The sequence below is a fragment of the Rhineura floridana genome, chromosome 1 (assembly GCF_030035675.1).
Source record: "Rhineura floridana isolate rRhiFlo1 chromosome 1, rRhiFlo1.hap2, whole genome shotgun sequence".
Classification (NCBI taxonomy): Eukaryota; Metazoa; Chordata; class Lepidosauria; order Squamata; family Rhineuridae; genus Rhineura; species Rhineura floridana.
In genome coordinates this window covers 38,380,212-38,400,515 of record NC_084480.1, presented here as the reverse complement: position 1 = coordinate 38,400,515, position 20,304 = coordinate 38,380,212, and the positions used below count along the sequence as shown (strand labels likewise).

General features: G+C 42.9%; 1 protein-coding gene across 15 annotated transcripts in view; it reads left to right on the top strand.

Moving 5' to 3' along the window:
* Positions 1-20,304, top strand: part of PDE4D (phosphodiesterase 4D) — a 1,048,840-nt gene that overhangs the window by 593,806 nt on the left and 434,730 nt on the right. Inside the window, exons 1-2 of one of the 15 annotated variants that reach the window (XM_061618526.1) lie at positions 1,107-1,334; positions 2,387-2,540. The exons of 13 other annotated variants lie outside the window; for them this stretch is intronic. In XM_061618526.1, the coding sequence (XP_061474510.1) occupies positions 2,494-2,540 (47 nt within the window). In that variant the 5' untranslated portion in view covers positions 1,107-1,334; positions 2,387-2,493. Of the gene's footprint in view, positions 1-1,106; positions 2,541-20,304 lie in introns of those variants that run through there. One more of the 15 variants, XM_061618517.1, reaches the window with a different exon arrangement.

Here is a 20,304-nt window from a genome sequence, read left to right as displayed (position 1 = left end):
ACCGAAATGGGACGTGCTTTTCTATACAGTATTGTGTGTTTTCTTTCGCTATACTTTGGCGCCTTCTCAGGGGAGGGCTTTACCAGTCTGCCGCTCAAAACTGAGCAATGAAACTGAATCACGCATGAAATAAACGTGTGTGAACAATGTGGGCCAGCAGCCTTTGAATTGTGTTTTTTTTTTTAAGTATTCCTGCATGATCAAACATGCACACCGTTTGCTGTGTTGTGCACTGACAGAAGGGGGGGAGGGAAGAGAAGGAAACTTCCAACAGTGCGACTTGCAGGCAATCACCACGTCGCCACACCCCCCTTTTACCTTTACAGCGCCCTGGTCTCAACAGCAGGGGCGGGAGGGGGCTGGTGAAGGCCCCCGGTCTGCATGCAAATAGGAAGCAGATGCTTTGTTCCTGAGCTCTAACAAAGGCGACTTCATTTCCAAGATCCTATTAGTCCCAAAGAGTTTACTATCTGATTCTTGTTCCACATTGACAACAAGACTGGGGCTCGTTTGAGGTATTACGGCACGCGACAGTGCTAAGCGCCGAGGACAAGTCTCCTTCAGGAAATAGGAAGTGCCAAAATAACGCGCTTCCCAGCGCCTCCTATCGCGGACACTCCTTATTGAGAACTCTTTTGTCATGCTAGCCGCGTATGGCATTGTTGTTCTGGGGGATGCCTTTCGTGGTACAGGATTTCCTCTCCGAATAGCTGAGCGTTCATTTGGAGCCGGAGCCGTCTAAACTGCTTCTATGGATATAAAACCCCGGACGTTTCAAGCGTGGCCCGCCCCCTTCCCCCCCCATTGGGTTTAGTCGTAAAAAAAACAATAGCCGGGAGGCTGAACGTCATGTAATTGTCGAAATCCCTGCAAATCTTGCAGGCAGAAAATAGGGTGGTGAGATATTTTGCTGCTGGTGTGTTGCTTTCAAGGAACATATTTTATTTGCCTACATTCTTGCAAGTCTTTTATTTTGATCTTTTGTTTGTTTTTAAAGGCGTTGCTCTGTTTTTCCTTCTTTAACTGAGCGTCCCTCTCTCCGAGCCGTTTCTGTCAGGCTTGCTCTGCTGGAAAAGCACAAGAGGAGACGCTGTGCCTGGATCGGGAACCCACCTAGAGGGCCCCCTTGACGCTAGCATATCCTCTTTCGGGCAGCAGGCACTGCAGCCTGGAGCTAATTCTGCTGCACAATTCTCGTGGCACAGACCAACCTGCAAGTGTCCTGAGCTTTCTGTAAGAAAAAAGGAGAGACAAAGGGGTTGGAGAGGGTGCCGTGGAAATTAGCAGCAGAAGGAAGAAAGCAAGATCCTGCTGCCTGCGTTGTTGGTCGTAAGGTACGCTCCAAAGGTTTGTCTTAGCCCGAACTTCAGTATCTACCTACATCCAAAGATGTTGCCAGACGTTCAAGAGTAATATTAACCGGTACTGAGAAGCCGATTGCTAGGGACACACGCACACACACAAAAAGAGAGAGGAGGAGAGGCTTCAGGGAAGGGATTCTTAGATGACATAGGACCCGAAACTCTGCTTTCTTCTGCTAAGACGAGGAGGTGCACACACATGGTTTTAAACGCAAAGTATACGATCTAGCTAGAAAACAAGACTCTGCAGCAAAGGAATCGATAACTTCCAGCATATCCTCGGCGTGTTTACATAGAAGTAAGCCTCAGTGACTTTAATGGGACTTACTTCCTACTAAATGTGCATCGTATTGCAGCATTAGTCATTTGCTTCCAGGTAGAAGACAGCTTTATTATGGGGTTACATGGCAACTTTGAGTTGGATCATGGCAACACCTTCAGTTCATAATGGTATTTCATTGTAGGCTTATCTTATGGAGCAGGAAAATAGCATGACATACTTCCTTAGGGCTCCCTCATATCAAGCGGTGAGCGGAGAGCCTACATTTCCAGATGAAAAGTTTGCTTTGTATTGGATCAGCCTCCATTCTTTGTCTGCTCTTTCTTGCAAAGAAAGGAAACACAATTAAAGCAACCTCTGATGAATATGTGTTTGAGAAGGAAGAAAAAGCAATATCTGTTTCTAAAGGACAGCATGGCAAAACCATGTGAAGTTTTGCATTTCCTCTTAAAAACTGATGTAGCACAGATGGCAAGAAACTCTCTTTTGACTAACCTTTTCCTACTGTCTAAAATGCTGCATAAGAAGATGCTTTAATTTATACTTGGGATTTATCAAGAGAAACCATTGCCTTCATTTAAGATAAGTTGTTTAACATATATGATTACTTTTGTGATTTTTTAAAAAAAATAACTTGTGAATTGCATTGATGGATGGATGGCTAACTAGAAAACCTTCTGGAAATTCTGTCCTTGAATCCTGGAGATTCTCACTTACGTGGAATACAATACTTTTTTTGCAATAGCCCATGACACTAACTGATGCTGCAGTTGTTGTGGAATGTATCTATGAATTCTGTAACAGACAAAGCTTTTGGACAAGGAAAAGACTGATGCTGATAGAACCGTGAACATGATGCATGTGAACAATTTTCCATTCAGGAGGCATTCATGGATATGGTGAGTGAACTGCTGCACACTTCAGGGTAGAGTTATCCCATTACTTGTTTGCTGTACGCTGTGACGGCTGATTCTTTAGCACAAAGTGATCGTGATGCAAGTGGGAAATTGTAATCAAAGTGTGCATTAAAAATAAATAAATCCCACACTGGGGACATAATGCATGTTTTACAACACAAGAAGAATCCAACAGGGAAAATATGTATATTTTATGATGTCATTCTTTTTTCTTAAGCACAGCACCAGGAAAATGCATTCCAGCTACCCCTTTCCTATTGCTTTGTTGAATTTGATTACTTTAATAGGAAATAGAACTTTTATTTTTTTAACTCTTCCAAATTAATTCTTACGTTCAGTGTATTTTCAGACAAGGCTCTCCCCACTTCAGTGAAGGGGTATTTGGTGAAAAGGGCTGTTTTCCTTTCCATCGCCTTTCCTCCTCCCCTCCTCCCTCTGCCCCACCCCCTTTGTGCTAGGACATGCACCAGAATATGAATGATGCTTTCTCTTAAGAAATGCACACCAGGAGACTATTTTCTCCCCTTTCCTTTGCATGTAATGTCAAAGAAACATTAGGGATTATTTGCGTTTTTAATTTTTTTTTTTTGGTCCATTATACAATCCTGGCAGTGTGACTTAATATAGCCCTCTCTATTTTGTTATATAATAAAATGGGTTTGCTTACATGGCTGTTAAACAGTGTGCTATAGAAACAGAGCAAATTTGCTTATTCATAATATGCTAGGTACTAGGACATTTTTGAAAGCAAGCTTCCTGCCGCTCCCCCCGCCCCAAATATCTTAGTCATTCTTTTTAAAATCTTCCCATACCTATACATTGGCAGGCATGGCAAGATTCCATGTTATATATTTCAAAGTGGCACACAGAAGGGGGCTCTGGAATGCTTTAACATACGCATTACTAAGATTATAATGGAGTAACAGGAAGAGGAGGTTTTCCAAGCGATCCAATTAATGTGGTGCTTGGTTGAAAGCTTTATTAATTGATGGTTCTTGTCTTGAATAGTGCTCTCCTCAGCCCTAAAGCAATACATTGAAAGGCATTTGGTGGCTGCAGCATCACTGAAGCCTCCACATATAACTGTAGAAATCCAAATTTTCTTTTCTTGTTCAGTGAACAGATACACCCTCATCCTTATGCCAGCTTTCCTTACTCACCTATTCAATTCTTTAGTCTGTCTCATACAGAAGACAGCCCATGTACTCAGGGTACTAGTCATTCAAATAACCATATTTTAAAAGTTATTTTTCCTCATATCTGAGTTTTACTTTTCCTCCAACAGTCTTTTGAATTTCCACTGTGATTATAAAAGTTCTGGGGGGCAAATGTGTACGTGTGTGTGTGAAATTGAAGCAAGTGGGAAACTGATGGAAGGAATACCATCAGCTCAACATGGGGAATCATCCAGGGTCAATGTTGCAATTATTGCTACCTTATCACTGTTTACACACTATGGAAAAGACCCATTGCACGTTATATTGATCCAACCAAAGGCTGGACATAAAACCCCTGAAACTCTCTGATGGATGTGTTTTGGCCTGGTCGCACCACCGATAAGCAGCATACTTGAAGAGAAATGAGTGACTATGGCTTGTCTTCTCATGAAACGCTGTGCTTCAGGCAACAGAGTCCAGAGGGAGTTCCATTTTTTCCTGTCTCCTGTTTCCATCTATGTGTGCCATTAAAAAGAATAAATAAAAAGCTCTAGTCTAGAACAAGCAGGAGTGGCACATTAAACCTTTCAGTTCTTGTGCATGGAACGTCTAATGCAAGCACTGGGTAAAAAAAATACACATTCAAACCTTTCTGAAGGACAAACGTCTGCGTGGATTGAAAAACAGACCCCACAGTGGTCATATGAATTAGGCTTTAGGACAGGGATGGGGAACCTGTGTCCCTCCTGATGGTTGTTGGACTGCAATTCCCATTAGCCCCAGCCAGCGTTACCAGTGGTCAGGGACGATGGGAATTGGAGTTCAGCCCTGGACGGCCACAGGTTCCATATCCCTGATTGATCGCACTCTTCCCAAAGCCTTTTTCAACACCAAATGGAATAGGAATGTGTAACGTCAACCTGCAAGGAGGATGCCTCTGAATAGGCAGGGCCAGAAATAAAGAAGAACAAAAGAAGGGCCTATCTAGCATCCTGTTATCTATGGTAACCCACCCCCAGGCAGAACATGCGGCCTCTAATACTGGGGCTGGTATATAGTCACTATTCTGGATCCATACCCATACCAATCTGGGTTCAGGCCTGGGTTTGGGACTGAAGTGGCCTTGTCACCCTGTTAACCTTGCTCAGTCTCTCTGCAACCTTTCATATAATTGACCATGGTGTCTTGCTGGATCATCTCTGTGGGTTGGGACTAGAGGCCTGATGTTACAGTGGTTTCACTCCTATATAAAGGTTGCTTTCACAGGGTGGCATTGGTTGACTGTATCTTGGCTGTTGTGTTGCGGGATGTCGCAACATTTCATCCTTTCACCACTGCCATTTAACATCTATATGAACCTGTTGGAAATGGCTTTTAGGGGATTTGGGGGTACAGTCTTATCAACATGCTGATAACATCAACAATCTGTAAAAAAGAAACACAGTGAATTGCGTGAGACCGAGCAAGTCCTGGACCAATGTCTGGACTCATTGGTGGACTGGATGAGGGCCAGTAAGTTGAAACTGAATCCTGGCAAGATGGAGGCATTGTGGGTAGGTGATTCCTGGCTCAGGAAATTAGGTAGGTTGTCTCTTCTGGATGGGGTTACACTTCCCCGTAAGAAGCAGGTATGCAATCTGAGGGTGGTTTTGGATTCATCATTGTTATTGGAGGCCCAAATGGTCACAGTGGCTAGGAATAACTCCAGGTTTGGCTGGTGGTACACCAGCTACAACTGGACAGGGATAGCCTGGCTACAGTGATCTATGCATTGGTAACCTCAAGACTTAATTACTGTAATGTCCTCTCTGTGGGGCTGCAATTTAGGTTGCTCCAGAAGCTGCTTGGGCAAAACACGGGTTCAGCTGCTAACTGGAGCAGAGGTTTTGCTGCTAACTGGGCCTGGTTCAAGGTTCTTGTGTTAATATATACAGCCCTGAACAACTTGGATCCAGGATACCTCAACATCTGCCTAAGCTTTTACATCCCAGCTCGATCACTGAGATCATCCAGAGTGCTGTTAGTTGACCCTTGTGTTTCTGAAGCCTCATTGGCTTCAACTAGAAGTTGGGCATTTAGTGTGGAATATCCTTTCAGCTGAGATTCAGCAGGCATCCATGCTTTAGATGGCTCTTTAAGACTCTTTTTATGTTAACAAGCCTCTACAGTGGCTTCAATATTTAAGATGAGCCAGTCATTTTTATGATTATTTTTGTACTGTTTTTAATGGTGCTCTGTCTCTTCTGTAAATTTTGTTGTAACATACCCTGATATTTTGTATGAGGAACAGTCTATAAATATTTTAATAAATAAAATAAACGTGACATGATCGCTCAAGGAGCAGTGATGGCTGCCAGTTTGCTATCAGGCCAGGTTTAAGATACTATTGCTAATCTATGAAGCCTGGAACAAATTGGAATCTATTACCTGAAGGAACACCTTCACCCATATAGACCTGCCCACTTGTTGAGGTCTTAGGATATGCTGCTGAGTCCATCTGGCAGCAACCAGGGGAAGATCCTTTTCTATCCTGGCACCTGGCTTGTGGAATCCTCTTCCTCCTTGAAATGGGCAGGCGTCTCCTGAAAACATACTTGTTAACATAGGCTTTTGATGGTCATTGGTATCAAACCATTGAGAATTGTCCGGCCTCTATGGATTTTGCTGTATTAACGGGATTTTAATGCACTGGAGGTTTTTTGGGGGGGGGGTATTGATACTTAATGTATTGTTAACAAAAGGCAGCGCGTGTACCTCAACATCATGTCTGATAGGCATCGATAGTCTTACCCTCCACAGTTTTGTCTAATCTCCTGTTTAAGCCCATTTAAGTTTGTGGCCATCACCACATCTTAATTCCATAGTTAAACTATGCACTCTGGAAAGAGGTAATACCTGCTGTCTTGTCTTGACTCTCTCACTATTCTGTTCTATTGAAAGGCCCATGTTTCTCATGAGAGAGGGAGGCTGGCCTTCCCTCTTGCATTAGCAACAGAATCTGCCTCTGTCTAGGCTCTAGCACTGAATCTTGGGCTGGAGCTGAACTGCCCTAGGGCTGGTTTCTGATAGGGTTTGACATGACACGCTGTGGCCATTTCCTGCTCTGGCTTATTCTGACATTGGCCAGGTTGGTTTTAAAATACCTCTCTTCTGTTTACTCTCCTGCACTAATAACATTCGCATTTGTTTATCAATGACACGAGACGTTCAAAGGCACTTCTGGTATTATGAGCCAAAGGGCGGTAGCTCAGTGGCAGAGGGCATGCTTTGTGTGCAAAAGGTCCCAGGTTCAGTCCACATCATCTCCAAGTAGGGCTGTGATGGACTGCTCCCTGAAACCCCAGAGAGCTGCTGCTAATCAGGCAGTACTGAGCGAGATGGGCCAATTGACTCAGTAGAAGGCATCTTCCTGTGTTCCTGTGTCCCCAAGATGATAATAATTCTTAGAATATGAAACCTGATGAGGAGTGGAATCGATGAGTGGAAGCTGGACATAATGATTTTAGTATTAATTGGAATGAGGAAATGAATTGGTTGACAGCAGGCACCTGCTGCGGCCCATGCCTTGGGGGATGGGTGGGGAAAGAGCACTGCCAATCTCTTGAGCCTCCTGGTCTTACTGCTCCTCTTCCTTGTCGTTGCTGCCTAGTCACCTGCTCTTTCTGAGTGATCAATCAGTGAGAGGATCAGTAACCTCTTCACTCTTTCCTCAAAGAGGTGGTGCAGACTGAGTCCAAGAGAAAGAAGCAACAGTTGTGATGAGGTGAAAATAGGTGCACTCAAGGAGGGGGCCCCACAGAGACTACCATGCCCAGTCTCCTCCCTCAAAACTTGGAACCGGCGTTGATGGTTGGGGAGGACACCATACAGCAGGAATAGGGAACCTGTGGCCCTCCAGATGCCTCTGGACTCCAGCTCTCATCAGCCCCAGCCAGCATGGCCAATGGTCAGGGACTGATAGTAGTTACAGTCCAACAACATGGGGAGGGCCACAGGTTCCCTGCCTCTGCCATAAAGAAAAGGCTGTAGTTCTCAGTGGGCTTTTAGTAAGAAGAAAGAGCACTTGATTTGCAACTTTTTGCTAAAATCCACTGAGCCTGGAATGAATTTGTGAAGGATGTTCAGTTTATTGTCTTCTATATTTCCAACAATGTCAAAAATGCTAACAGCTTATTGAGTGGATTTCATCATACAGTCTTATCATGTTCAGTACCAAACCACATTGAAATCAGCATGCTATTTAAATTTAGGATCCACCTTGTAGAAAAAACAAGTAGATCTTTCCCCAATTCTTAGGCTGCATGCAGAAAGCAGTTTATTCCATTTTCCTGACACTTCCTTACCTGATAATTTCCACAAGTTATGTTATTTCACATGACATAAAAGGCACTTCTGGAAATCTAGCAGAATATAGTGGAAGTTTAGCGCTAGGGCCACAATTCTGTGTTAATTGCTTCCAGAAAAAATCCATTTGCAACCCCGTTAACCCTGAAAATCATAGGAGTAAAGTGACAAGATTTGAGGTCCTACACTGGCATACAGTTCTTTCCTGCCGTTTTCATGGGGGAAGCGGGGAGGGGACAGAAGTGGGCATGTGCAGAAAGGCTGAGGGAGTAGAGACATGTCCAATGATGTTCATTGTTGGTTCACACCACGCCCACTGGTGTGAATGAAATTTAGTGTGACATGGCAGTGTATCAGTAAAAAAACCACAGTTCCATAACGCAACAGGTGCTGCAGTGTGAAAGGAGTATTAGGAATTGGGACATAAGTACTACCATTATAATCAATAAAGCTAACACTATGAACGTCTGAATGCAGGTCTAGTGTAGAAGGCAGGCTGAAAAAAGGAGTGTTTTTGAATGTGCTTGTTTCTTCTTCACACAGAGCAGTGAATCAAAATGTTCCACATATCCTACGCACCTTTTAGGGGAAAATACAGTAAGAAAGGTCTACGATTCACTGAGTTAGTGCATTTGGGACTCTGTGGAGCTTAAAGGAGAAACTGGATGGTCTGAAATGCAGCTTAGTGAGCCACATAAGACTTTGAGAGGTTAGGCCTTGGAGAGACTCCATAGCTGATCAGTAGAGCGCATCCTTTGCACACGAAAGGTCCTAGGTAGCAGTTGAATGGAAAAAGCTTTGCTTGTGCTCCTGGAGAGCTTCTGCTCACAAGAGCAGACTGTGGACAAAGTCTAAGCCAGCAACATGTTCCTTAGTACCTTCTTGAGGCATAATAGGAACTAGAAACGTACAACATCAGTCTGTACAGAGCATGGCCCACTTTGTTATGTTGACCAACTTGATGATAATCCACATTTTTTGGGTGGTGGTGATTAAAAGAAGACCAGGTAGGTTCGTTTATGTTCACAGAATTTTGAACACAATGTTGCCTCTCCTAGGATATGGTGATGATGATTTTTATTGAATGCCTTCCTTCCCATTGCTTCCAGTATGACTTGAGGAGGGACATGGTTTCCAAGGTGTGGTAGCAAGATAATATGTAAGTGTTTTAGATAATTTTTTTCATGTATAGGAGTAATACAATAATTATAATGTATGGTTAGCAAGATATTTGACAGTGTTTCAGTTAATGTTAACATTCATAGGCATATTTGTAAAACACTCTCCTCAAAACGTTGGCTGAAAAGACTGTACATAAGATGATACATAATGAAATATTAAAAGTAGGCCTAGTCCTTAATAGGAAGTGTGTTCCTTTGGGCATTTAGTTATCCTAGCTTTAGTTCTGTTTGGCATATTTCTTCATCATAACTGGGAAAACATGTTAATGAGATATGCAGATGTCATGACACTGAGAGGGATTGCATTTACTTTTGAGGCTTGAAATAATTGTGATAATGTGAATATTTTGTCTGTGAGAAAATTAAAACCCAATGACAATAAAGGCTAATCCTGACACATTCTGGGAGAAAACAAATTAATAAAAGTGAAAAACGGGAAATTAATATTTAAACTAATGGGCAAAGATAGGAGGAGAACATAAAATGGTCAGTAAATTGTATGGAAAATGAGTCAGAAGAGGGGAGAAACTTTGTAATTAGCAAAAAAAAAGGCAGTGTCCAAGATATGGGGATTAGTAAAGGTCTACTTTGCACTGCCTTGGCCACAGCTTGGTTCTGTGTTTTTATTAACAAAGAATGCAGTGAAATTAGAGAGAATTGCTATAGACAATAGGTCAAAAGGCAATGGATTCAGAGAACAGGAAAGTACATTTTAAAGCAGTGGCAGCTGAAGTACCTTGGGCAGGTCCTTGAATGGTCGGACAGAATCCCAGTGTGGATTCCTCTGCCCCACTGATGTAGAGCCACCAGCTGCCATTGTTTTAAAGTAGGGGAAAAGTACTAATTGTGAGAATAATTGTCCCGTCAAACAGGAGTTCAGTGGTATACTGGTAAATGTTGAAGAGCAGGATCTCATCGTGACACCCCCATATCCATTCCCCTCCCCAAGGAGAGTCCATAGTCACTCTAGAAAGGAAAGTTTGGAAATGCACACTGCTGCACCAGCCTCTGCTTGCTTATTTTCCTCCTTCTCTGAGCTCGCCTATGCTAATTTGTCACAAATAACAGTAAAACCTGAAAGCTTGGTTATCACGTTATTCACATTGCTAGAGCAAGGAGAGTCTGTAATTTACTCTGGCAGATGATATCATTCCTGCTCTGGAACGACGTCACTCCTGCTCTGTAAAAAGCTCCCTTAGATTCCCACTACACCACTGCGGGAGATCTAATGAATTGTTAAGAAAAGTTTGATTTACACTGCTAACTAGAGATACTTCCTTAGTGGTAGATGCATGAATGTTTCTGTGTACTTAGTGGTTTTTTGTAACGACACATACAACCCTGGTTTCCCAGGTCCTAGCCCAACATTGAGGTTATATGGTAGTAAATGGTGTGCGTGTGGCTGGCTTTTCCTGATCATCAGACAACCTGGTCAAAGGTTTCTGCCTTTTGGCTTGCAGGCTCCACAGTTTCCCCCTTCTAACTAGGTGTTTTGTCATGCAGGAAGGAAGGAGCTGGTGCCTGGTACTTGGTCTGAGCTTGTCTCTGGTGCACACACAAGGTGGATAAGGAATTCCTTGTTTCAGACTAAGAATCGGATCTAGCCCATCCATATACATAGCCATTGAGTTCTGTTTATCAAGTCTGAATAAAACCAAATGCAGACTGGTTTAAAAATGGTTGCATACAGTTCTTTTCAGATAGGGCTGGAAAACTGGAAAGGTAATCCCAAAGCTGAATACTAATCTTAATATGCTTTGTGCGCTGTTGAGGGCTCTGCTCAAATGCAGTAAGGCACCTTTTCTGTGTGCAATGAAGCACAATAATAACAATCATTCTGAGATAAACTAATACTTTTTTAAAATTTAGTTTTGCCCAAATGGCCAATCTTTTCAGTAGCAGCTAAAGAATAGTTTATTCTTCAACAGCTGCAAAAATGGACAATAAAACCAGCATTTGTTTTCCCAAAGCTTCTCTTAGGGTGCTTCCAGACTGTAGCTGTTTCCAGGTTCAAGTGCATACCATCAAATTCAAGTTGCACGTTTAGTGGATTTGGTGCCAGTGTGCAACAAACCCACTCACCCCACTAGGAGGAGTTTTTGGAGTAAGGAAAGCGATGGGAAAATGAACTGGAAAGTGTGGGACTATAGTTGCTTGGTGCAATGTCTTTTAACATCCCTGTAAATTTTGTGTAAACAGATCATGATGAATGCTCAATAAACAGGTGGCATGGAAGTGACCTTAACAATACACTCCCCGTTTTCTAAAAATAAAGCCCTTCATTTGGACAAGAAATATGTGCCTGGAACATTGACCATCTAACAACTTGGTCCACAGAAGCAGCTTAAGCTGCAGCTGGACCAAACATCAGCCTGTGCTGCGGAAGCACAACTATTTTCTAGCAAAGTGGGGCAGAGCTTCACAAGAGTATGGTAGAGCAGGGGTGGGTAGACTTGTGAGATCTAGTTTGCAGTAGTAGCTCATGTGTTGAGCACTGTGAGCCCACTGGTGGAGCCAATCCAGTGCACCTGTGCAGCCCTGTTCCCATCCCTGACTTGTGTCTGCCCTGTCCAGGTAAGCCTCAGAGACACTGGTGTTGGGAGGGTGGCTCCCCACCATCATACAGTAGCTACTGCTACTGCTAATTTGGTTTTTTACTAGAACCCCTAGATATGCCAGTCAGAGCCTGGTGCAAATGACATGGAAGGAAAGAATTCTGAGCCCAAGAATTTGTTTGAGTATCAGATGTAACTGGAGCTCACAGTGGTTCCACACAACAATCCATTATACTTCATTTCCGCAGTATAATTTAGGGGGAGGGAATCATTTAGTTGCTGCTGTCGTTCAACATTCCTTGCCAGTCTAAGAGATCTGCTGGTAGATTGAGATCTACTTTCTGCCCACCCTTGCAAATGACTCTGCTCCCATCCCACCAAAGTAGCGCAGATTCCCTTCTGGAGCTTCTGTTTTATTTATTTGTTTAAATATTTAAATAGCACCTTTTGAGACAAAAAGCAATGGGGGTCATGTTAGTCCATAAGAAAAATTCTAAAACTGACATTCAGGTAATGTTATTGGTTGGTTATTATGACCAACCAAATGTTGCAAAATAGTGAAGACTCTTTCAGGTTTTCTAGAACTCTTAATCTGGTTGAATGCTAAACAAAGCAGTGGGCGTGGAGAAGAGGAGAGGAGAGGAAAGGAAAAGAACAGCTGGCTTGATGTTGAAGGCACAAACTCTGCATTTAGCCACAGTCTTAAAGTGGAGTGTAGGAAGAGACAGCAGATGAAATTGGATTAGGCAGGCTCCATCAGGTACCTTGCAAGTTTCAGGTTGCACCTATGACTCCTGGAGCAAAGCAACAAGTAATGACTGACTCCACTATCCAGCTGATTCTGCCATTAATATATATATATATAAATCCAGGAGTTACCTGACTTTTTTGTGCCAAAGCATTGCAAAACAACTCACAACATAAAAACCAGATGCATATTTAAAAAGATAAAAGTATTTTTTTAAAAAAGCAGTCATAAAACCATGCAATTAGCAAGAATAAAACACTGATCTGGAATACACCAACTCAGTGAGCCCCAAAAGCCTTCTGAAAATGAACATTCCTGCTAGAAAGACAAAGGCAAATGGGTGGAATGCTCTTATTTTGGAGGGGGGGAATTCCAGAGTTTTAGGCTGTGTACATAACTTACCCATTCATTCAAGATCCTGCAGTATGTCCACATTATTGGTGTGGCTACTTGATACACATTTGAAAACCCTCCCTTACACACCTTTTCCTCCCTGCACATGCCCAAGGTGAAAAAGAAAGTGGTAACTGTGATCTTGTTATCTGCCCAGCCACACTGCAGATATGGATACCCCCCCCCAATTGCTGGGACCACCTCCATCAGTTTTCAAATGGACACACTGGAGGGTAATGCGGAATCATCCTGCATTGAGCTTTTATTTTTAGAACGAAACCAGTTTGTGTAAAAGTGTTTTTCCAGGGCATGCAATATGCAACAGGTCCAGATTGTGTGTGGACCAGGTAGAAAAAACAAGATCTCAGTGTGCATTGAATGTAGAGTATAATGTCATGTTTATGCAGCCATGGGCTGTGGGCACACTACTTGCTTCACAAGCAGCCAGAATGTGACTGTTTTGAAGTGACACTGCCTTTTGCTGGCCACACTTTCCTTCTCCACTGTTGCTTTCAGACATTTCAGGACCACCCACAGCAAAGTGTTGGGCCAATCACTATCTCTGCCTAAGCCTGCAGCAAAGTGTTTCCATTGGCCACACCTGGAAGATGAAGGGGTTGATCTACCAATCAGTTGCGAAACCTCCCTGAAGCTGAATTTTTTAAAAAGTGCGCTGGAGCAGATGTGACGAGGTTTTAAGAGTAAAAAGGGGCGGACTTTGAGTAGCATCATATGGCCCCGTTTTGAGAAAAGAGAGGTAGAGATGCACTGGAACTGGCTCAACAGTAAGTGTGCCTCTACCCTTAGTCTTGCTATGGGAAAGGCCCCTGTCTCAGTTAACCTACCCTGCCCTATCTCAAATGGTGAGGGGGTCCTAAAGCAGAGAGGTGTTGCTAGTACCACAATATCAGCATCTGTTACCATGGCAGTCCTGGAACTAGAGTCTGATCCTGGAGTTGGTGTGTGGACAGCATGTGTCTTCCACTTCACTAGCAGGGCATAATTTCATGAGGACTGTTTTGACTGCCATTGAGAGAGCAGTCCTTTGCACAACTTGGAGCAGCAGACTGGAATGGAAATAGGATAGCTGTGCAAAGTGATGGATAAGAAAGATCCACTGTCCAAATTTTAATTCTATTACAATGCAATCTTATACATATCTATCCAAAAGGAAGTCTCATTGACTTCGATGGAGCTTATTCCCAGGTAAGGCTTGCAGCCTAATGGATGTTATATGTTGTTAATGCCTGCCCAAGCTGCATGTTTTCAGCCTGCTATGCTCAAACCACTCCACTTAAGGAAGGGTGGGCATGGTCAATTAAAAACACAGAGCACACCTAGAATTTTCCTAGCATATATTTCACCTCCTACTGTTTTATCTTGTGCAAACTGAGACACTCCTCATGTCTATTGGAAACGTCAGTCCCATTATTTCACAAATGTTTTTGGAGCTTTTTTTTTGGTGTTGCAAAATGTTGCTGTAGTTCACACATTCACAGAAACAGAAGCAAAACAAAATGATTTACTATAGAAAACTTCACTAAAATTGCAAAGTAAATCAAACATATTTAAAGTGACTATCAGAACTATATCAACTGTTTTAATATTGTTGCTTCCTCCCTGCTAAAACAAGATCAGCATAGCACATGTCTTGTTTCTGTTATTTGGGCTGATTGCAGGTGTTGCCACCACTCACCATATGCTCAGAGGCACATGTTACCAAATTCTTCCAAGCTGCACAGGAAGTGGATTGAACTGTGAAAGACCAACTCAAATTGTGTTTGCATTTTGACAAATTTGTAAGGCAGTCCAATATCTCAGAGAGGAGGTCAGGTCTCCTGCTCCCCTGGTGCATTCACTATAGCTGCCCAATTTCCCTGCTTTTTAAAATTTGATGGAAATATCTGTTGGCTATAGGTACGTTCTTAAACCTCTGTTTTTTTCCTATTAGTGAATAAATATAGGATGTATTCTGTAAAATGATATTCACCTTGCCCATAGGATTAACAAATCTTCATGTCTTGATCCTAAGCTCAACAGGTGGCAAAGTTGAGATAAACCTATACAGGGCTGGCCCAAGACATTTTGCTGCCTGAGGCAAAAATCAAGATGGTGCCCCCCATTCCATGTACAAAAACCCTGTGATGGGATAGCATCCACTATTGCACCTGAGAGCAGCAGACTAGCTTTGGGGGCACAGGGTAGGCTGCATGGTCCACACAGCTTTGTTCATTCCATGCCATTCATCATCTGCCACCTGAAGGGTTGGGGCTGTACCTAATGGTGGCAGCATGGCTCTGATATATGGTTAGGATTGAGGTTGTCTGTTAAACAGTTGGTTGAACAATTAATCCCTCTTCCTAGAGAACTCTGATTGTAGCTGTGTTCGCGGAACAGGGGTCTCCTAACAACTCTCAGCACCCTTAACAAACTATAGTTCCCAGGATTCTTTGGGGGAAGCCATGACTGTTTCGGGTGGTATGATACTACTTTAAATGTATAGTGCAGATGGGGCCTTTGTTTCCCCACCCCACCCCCAATGTGGTTGTCTAGGGCTGGCTACTTCAGGCAGCTGGTTTGGGGTGTCATGAAAGGGAAGCAAATGGTTCGTCGTTTAGTTTGTCATGGTATGTTTGCTGCCAGAGATGGGGAGAGGTGGTGGTGGGATTGTCTGCCTCAGGTGCCAAAACAACTTTGTCAGATATGGCGGTGGATCTTTTTGGGGCTCTGCCTCAGGTAACAAAATGTTTTGGGTTGGCCCTGTAGCTGCCCCACTCAGAATTGACTTGGGAGAGGGGAACCTTTGTCAAGCAAATTGCTTTCTCTGAGTAGGGAAAGGGGAGAGTTTTGATACAGTTTGCATTTGAAGCCAAATCTACTAAATTTGCACTTTCCGAAATATGTGAGAACCGAAAGACAGCCATTCTTCAAATTCCATGCTTATCTGAACATTGTAATGCAGTTCTCCAACCAAACAGTGTTTACAAAAATGAATATGCTTGGGGAAAGTGTTCATAAAAATGAATATATTAGTGAAAATAATGTACAAAAATGCATAGCAGGAGAAATTGCTTGCAAATGTGTGCATTAGTCAAAACTGTATACAGCATGTGTTTTTTAGGAAAAATTCACTTGAAAATGCTGAAGAATTTTCATGAGGATTTAAAACATAGATCCTATTTTGCAAATTGCTGCACAAATGTGGAGAACTGAATTTAAAAATGGAAAAATGAGAAACAGAGAATTGAAATTGACAGATCCTTCCATTCCTATCTCTGAGCCTGCAGGAGACCTGTCTCGTTTTGTTTTTTCTCCTTTCGAAGCTTATTTTCTCTCCTTTAGATCAGAAATATGTACTGTTATGAAGCAGAGACCAGTTCTGGTTATCAAGCTCTTTTATTTTAATCACCACCTTTGTAAAGAGTTTTGTGCTTTCAAAGCCTACGCACAAACATTAAAAGAACCGTGTTACTTCCAACCATTATTTTCTTTACTACCTTTCCAAAGGTTCTGTGTGCCCTCAATATGTCCACAGGAGTTTCCTTTGGTAGGTTGCAGGGCTAGAGGCTGAATACAAAAGGCCCATTTCTCTGATGTTCTTGTGGAATAGATAATTTAAATTTAAGTACATTTTAGTAACAGGTCATTTCCAGGGAGCAATTTCGCGAGAGGTCTTAGGGAAGTTCCACATGTTTTTGAAAATAAAGACTGACGTCTGTGCTGAGCCACCACTGTGGATCTTTGTGTGAACTCTCTTTTGAACCAAGAGTATGTTTGGCATGAGAAAAATAACATGTATGTCTTTTGCAGTTTGTACCTCTCTTATAGGCCACAGCTCTTGCTGTGTCCCATTTCCGGACACTCCATTGCCTTCCCCCTTCTCTCTGATTTTCTCAGTTCCTACTGAGTATGGTTAGTCTTCAGTGGCCAGTTCCCCACCCTCTGCTTATTTTTTTTCCTGCAAACCTTGGGATCCACCAGAGCCTACTAATTTATTTATTTATTTATTACATTTATATACCTCCCCATAGCCGAAGCTCTCCGGGCGGTTTACAACCATTACTAATATCTCCTCTTGTGCATTAGTGGCATTGCTTTGGCTACACATGGAGCCTCACTTGGTGAAGGAGTTTGGTGAAGGAATTTGCTCTTAGGATATAGGATCCTCTGAACATAAGGAGAGCCTGTTGGATCAGGGCAGTGGCCCATTTAGATCAGCATCCTGTTCTCACACTGGTAAACCAGATGTCTATGGGAAACAGGACCTGAGTGCAAGAGCACTTTTCCTACCTGTGATTCCCAGCAACTGGTATTCGGTGGCATCGTGCCTCTGACAGTGGATAGAAAGTGGTGTTCTTGAGAAAAAGAAGCCTTCTGATCATGGGGAGGCTTCTAACTACATTCACCTGACCCTGGCTGGATCAGACCAAATTCCTATCTAGCCCAAAGTCCTGTTCTCATAGTGGCCATCCAGATGCCTATGGGAAGCCCATAAGCAGGACAGAGCACAGCAGCACTCATAGAAACATGGCTCATTATGTCACACTATTGGTCTATCTAGCTCAGTATTGTCTTCTCTGACTGGCAGCAGCATTCCAGAGGTGATATTCAATGCTAGCCCTACTCGGAGCAGGCCCACTGAAGTGAATAGACATAACTAACTGAATTTAGGTTCATTCGTTTTAATGGGTGTACTCAGAGTAGGGTTTAGATGAATACAGCCCAAGGTTTCAGACTCTAGACCTGATAGAAGTATATAAACATAAGAACATAAGAAGAGCCTGCTGGATCAGGCCAGCGGCCCATCTAGTCCAGCATCCTGTTCTCACAGTGGCCAACCAGGTGCCTGGGGGAAGCATGCCTGGTGTGAAGAAAATAGATTACGTTTTCTCCCTCTCTCATAATACTAGAACTGAGGGCCATTCAATGAAGATTAGGAACATGAATGAATGTTGGAAGATTCAGGACAGTAAAAAGGAAAGGACTTACTCACCCAGGATAAATGATGGAATTCGCTACCACCAGCCTGGGTGGCTTTAAAAGAGGATGAGACAAATTCATGGAGGATAAGGCTATCGACAAGTAACAGACATGATGGCTGTATGTTAGCTGCAGGATCAGGCGCAGTGAGGACGGGCTATAGCTTAGTGGTAGAGCATCTCTTGCATGCAGAAGGCCCCCGGTTGAATCCTTGGCATCTCCAGCTAGGGCTCATAAACCCTGGAAAGCTGCTGCCACCGACCATAGACAATACTGAGGCTAGATAGGCCAATGGTCTGACATACTGTGTCCGTTTCTTACTTTTCTATGAGTGCAGCTGTCCTTGTGTCGGCTAAACTCAGTGGGATTTGTTTCTGAGTATATATGCATAGGATTGCACTGTCAGGTCCAAAATCAAAAAAGAAACAGTAACAAGTAATACAGAGCTGAGAGAAGTTTGTTTAATTTCTTGAGGGTGGGGGAGGCAGGAGAATAGAAAGCTTTGCTTCATTGCTGTTCTTCAGGGCTTAAGTAGCCTGGGAATGCTGATCACTCAAGATGGAATGAGTGCATGATCTTCATTGTCTGTTGCTCACGCGTTGAGATCAGCAATGCTCTTGTCATTATAATTTGTATCAGTGACACTGATATTTATTGTTCAAGAGCCATTCTTGATGCCAGAAGAGACTTTGATTATGCTACTATGCCCAATTCCATGACAGGTTTGAGTCATCATCTGTCATTGAAGAAGGGCATCAGAGTTCTTTTCCACTTAAGAGAGAACAAGAGGAAAAAATGTGGACATGGTATTCCAATCCCCGAATACCCTAGTGAATAGAAAAAATGTGTATTGTGATCTTTGTAATGGATTTTATGCACATTCTCCAGCCTTAAGCTGAGTGATACAGTAATTGAAGTAAGATTATTACTAAGACTATATTTGGCATTTGTGCTTCAGTCTCATATGCATAATAAGTAATGGGGTGTGAAGGTTCCCCCCTTTAAAATGGCTGAATTAGTCCCTTTTCTATTTTTGCGGATTGTAACACATGAGGACCAGGTGTTCAGAACACATTATGCCCACCCTTGCTCACTAGAATTAGCTACTAGTACATATCCAGGCCCGTGAGGATGTTAGTTTTAACCTACAAAGCTTAACATGGGTTGGGAACCCAATACCTGAAAGATTGCTTCTTCCCATATGTATCTATCTGGGCATGAAGATTATCTGCAGAAGCCTTCCTCAGAGAACCCTTTTCTGCTAAAATGTGGGTGTGGGGGATGGCAACAAGAGAGAAGGTCTTTTGGGGAATGGCCCCCTGCCTTAGGAATGCTGTCTCCAGGGGAGCTTATCTGGCACCTGCTTTACACATTTTTAGGTGCCAGGCAAATACTTTTATCCCCCTTCCCCCGGCTTTTCAGCTGATTTCAGGCATTTAGTAGTATCTACAGTAGCAATGGTTTTTAGTGTTTTAGCAGTTACTATTTTTCAGCTGGTGGTTTTGGCATCTATTATTTTATATTTACTGTTTTGGGGCTTATTATTCCCTGAATGGGGATTTTGTGACTATTTTGCTTTCTGTTTAAAGTGGGACCTGTTGTTGGTGTTGGTTTATGATGCTACTTTACGTGGGTTATTTTTTTTTAAATGTACTGCGTATTGTATATTTTGATTTACCTTTAGGCTGCCTAGAGGCATCTTGCATTAGGCAACACACAAATCTAAACAATAATTACAACAGTATACTTCATATTTTGCCTGGTTTACTTTAGAGATGAAAATAAAGTTTAACTAGCAGTGTCAGATGAAGGAGCTGTGATAGAACCAATGGAGGGTCTCATTGGAAGCAACAAGCCATGCTTATAATGACACACAAAGTCATCCTCAGTTGAAAGCAAAATAATTCCTCTTCCCCTGATTGGGAAGGGAGCCAACCAGAAGCTCCCATAAGTGCAGAAGTTGTTTTATTCTTCATGCTGCCCTGATCCAGTGTCTGTTTAGGCAGTTGTCTTCTGGGCTAAATCAGCAGGTGAACAGAGAGTGCTGGGATGAACATGCCAGCTTCACGCTCCACTATGTCCACATGACCCCCCTTGAGTTGAAGGGTAACTGCCTGCAATGGGGAAGGAGCCTTTTCTACTAATGCAGGCTCCCTGTGTGATGTCAACCCCTGATTATCCAGTGTTCTACATTATGTGGAGATCCTACATGAATAGGCACATAGTTGCCCTCTAACTTGTGGTGGTCAACTGGATGGGCAAGACCTAGCACATTCACCTCCACTCTCCCCTGCCTTGAGTGCTGATTTAACCCTGAAGATGAAACACCTGAATCAGCTTCTGTGCTTCCCCTCATGTGGGATTTCTGAATTACGAAGGGCATATAAA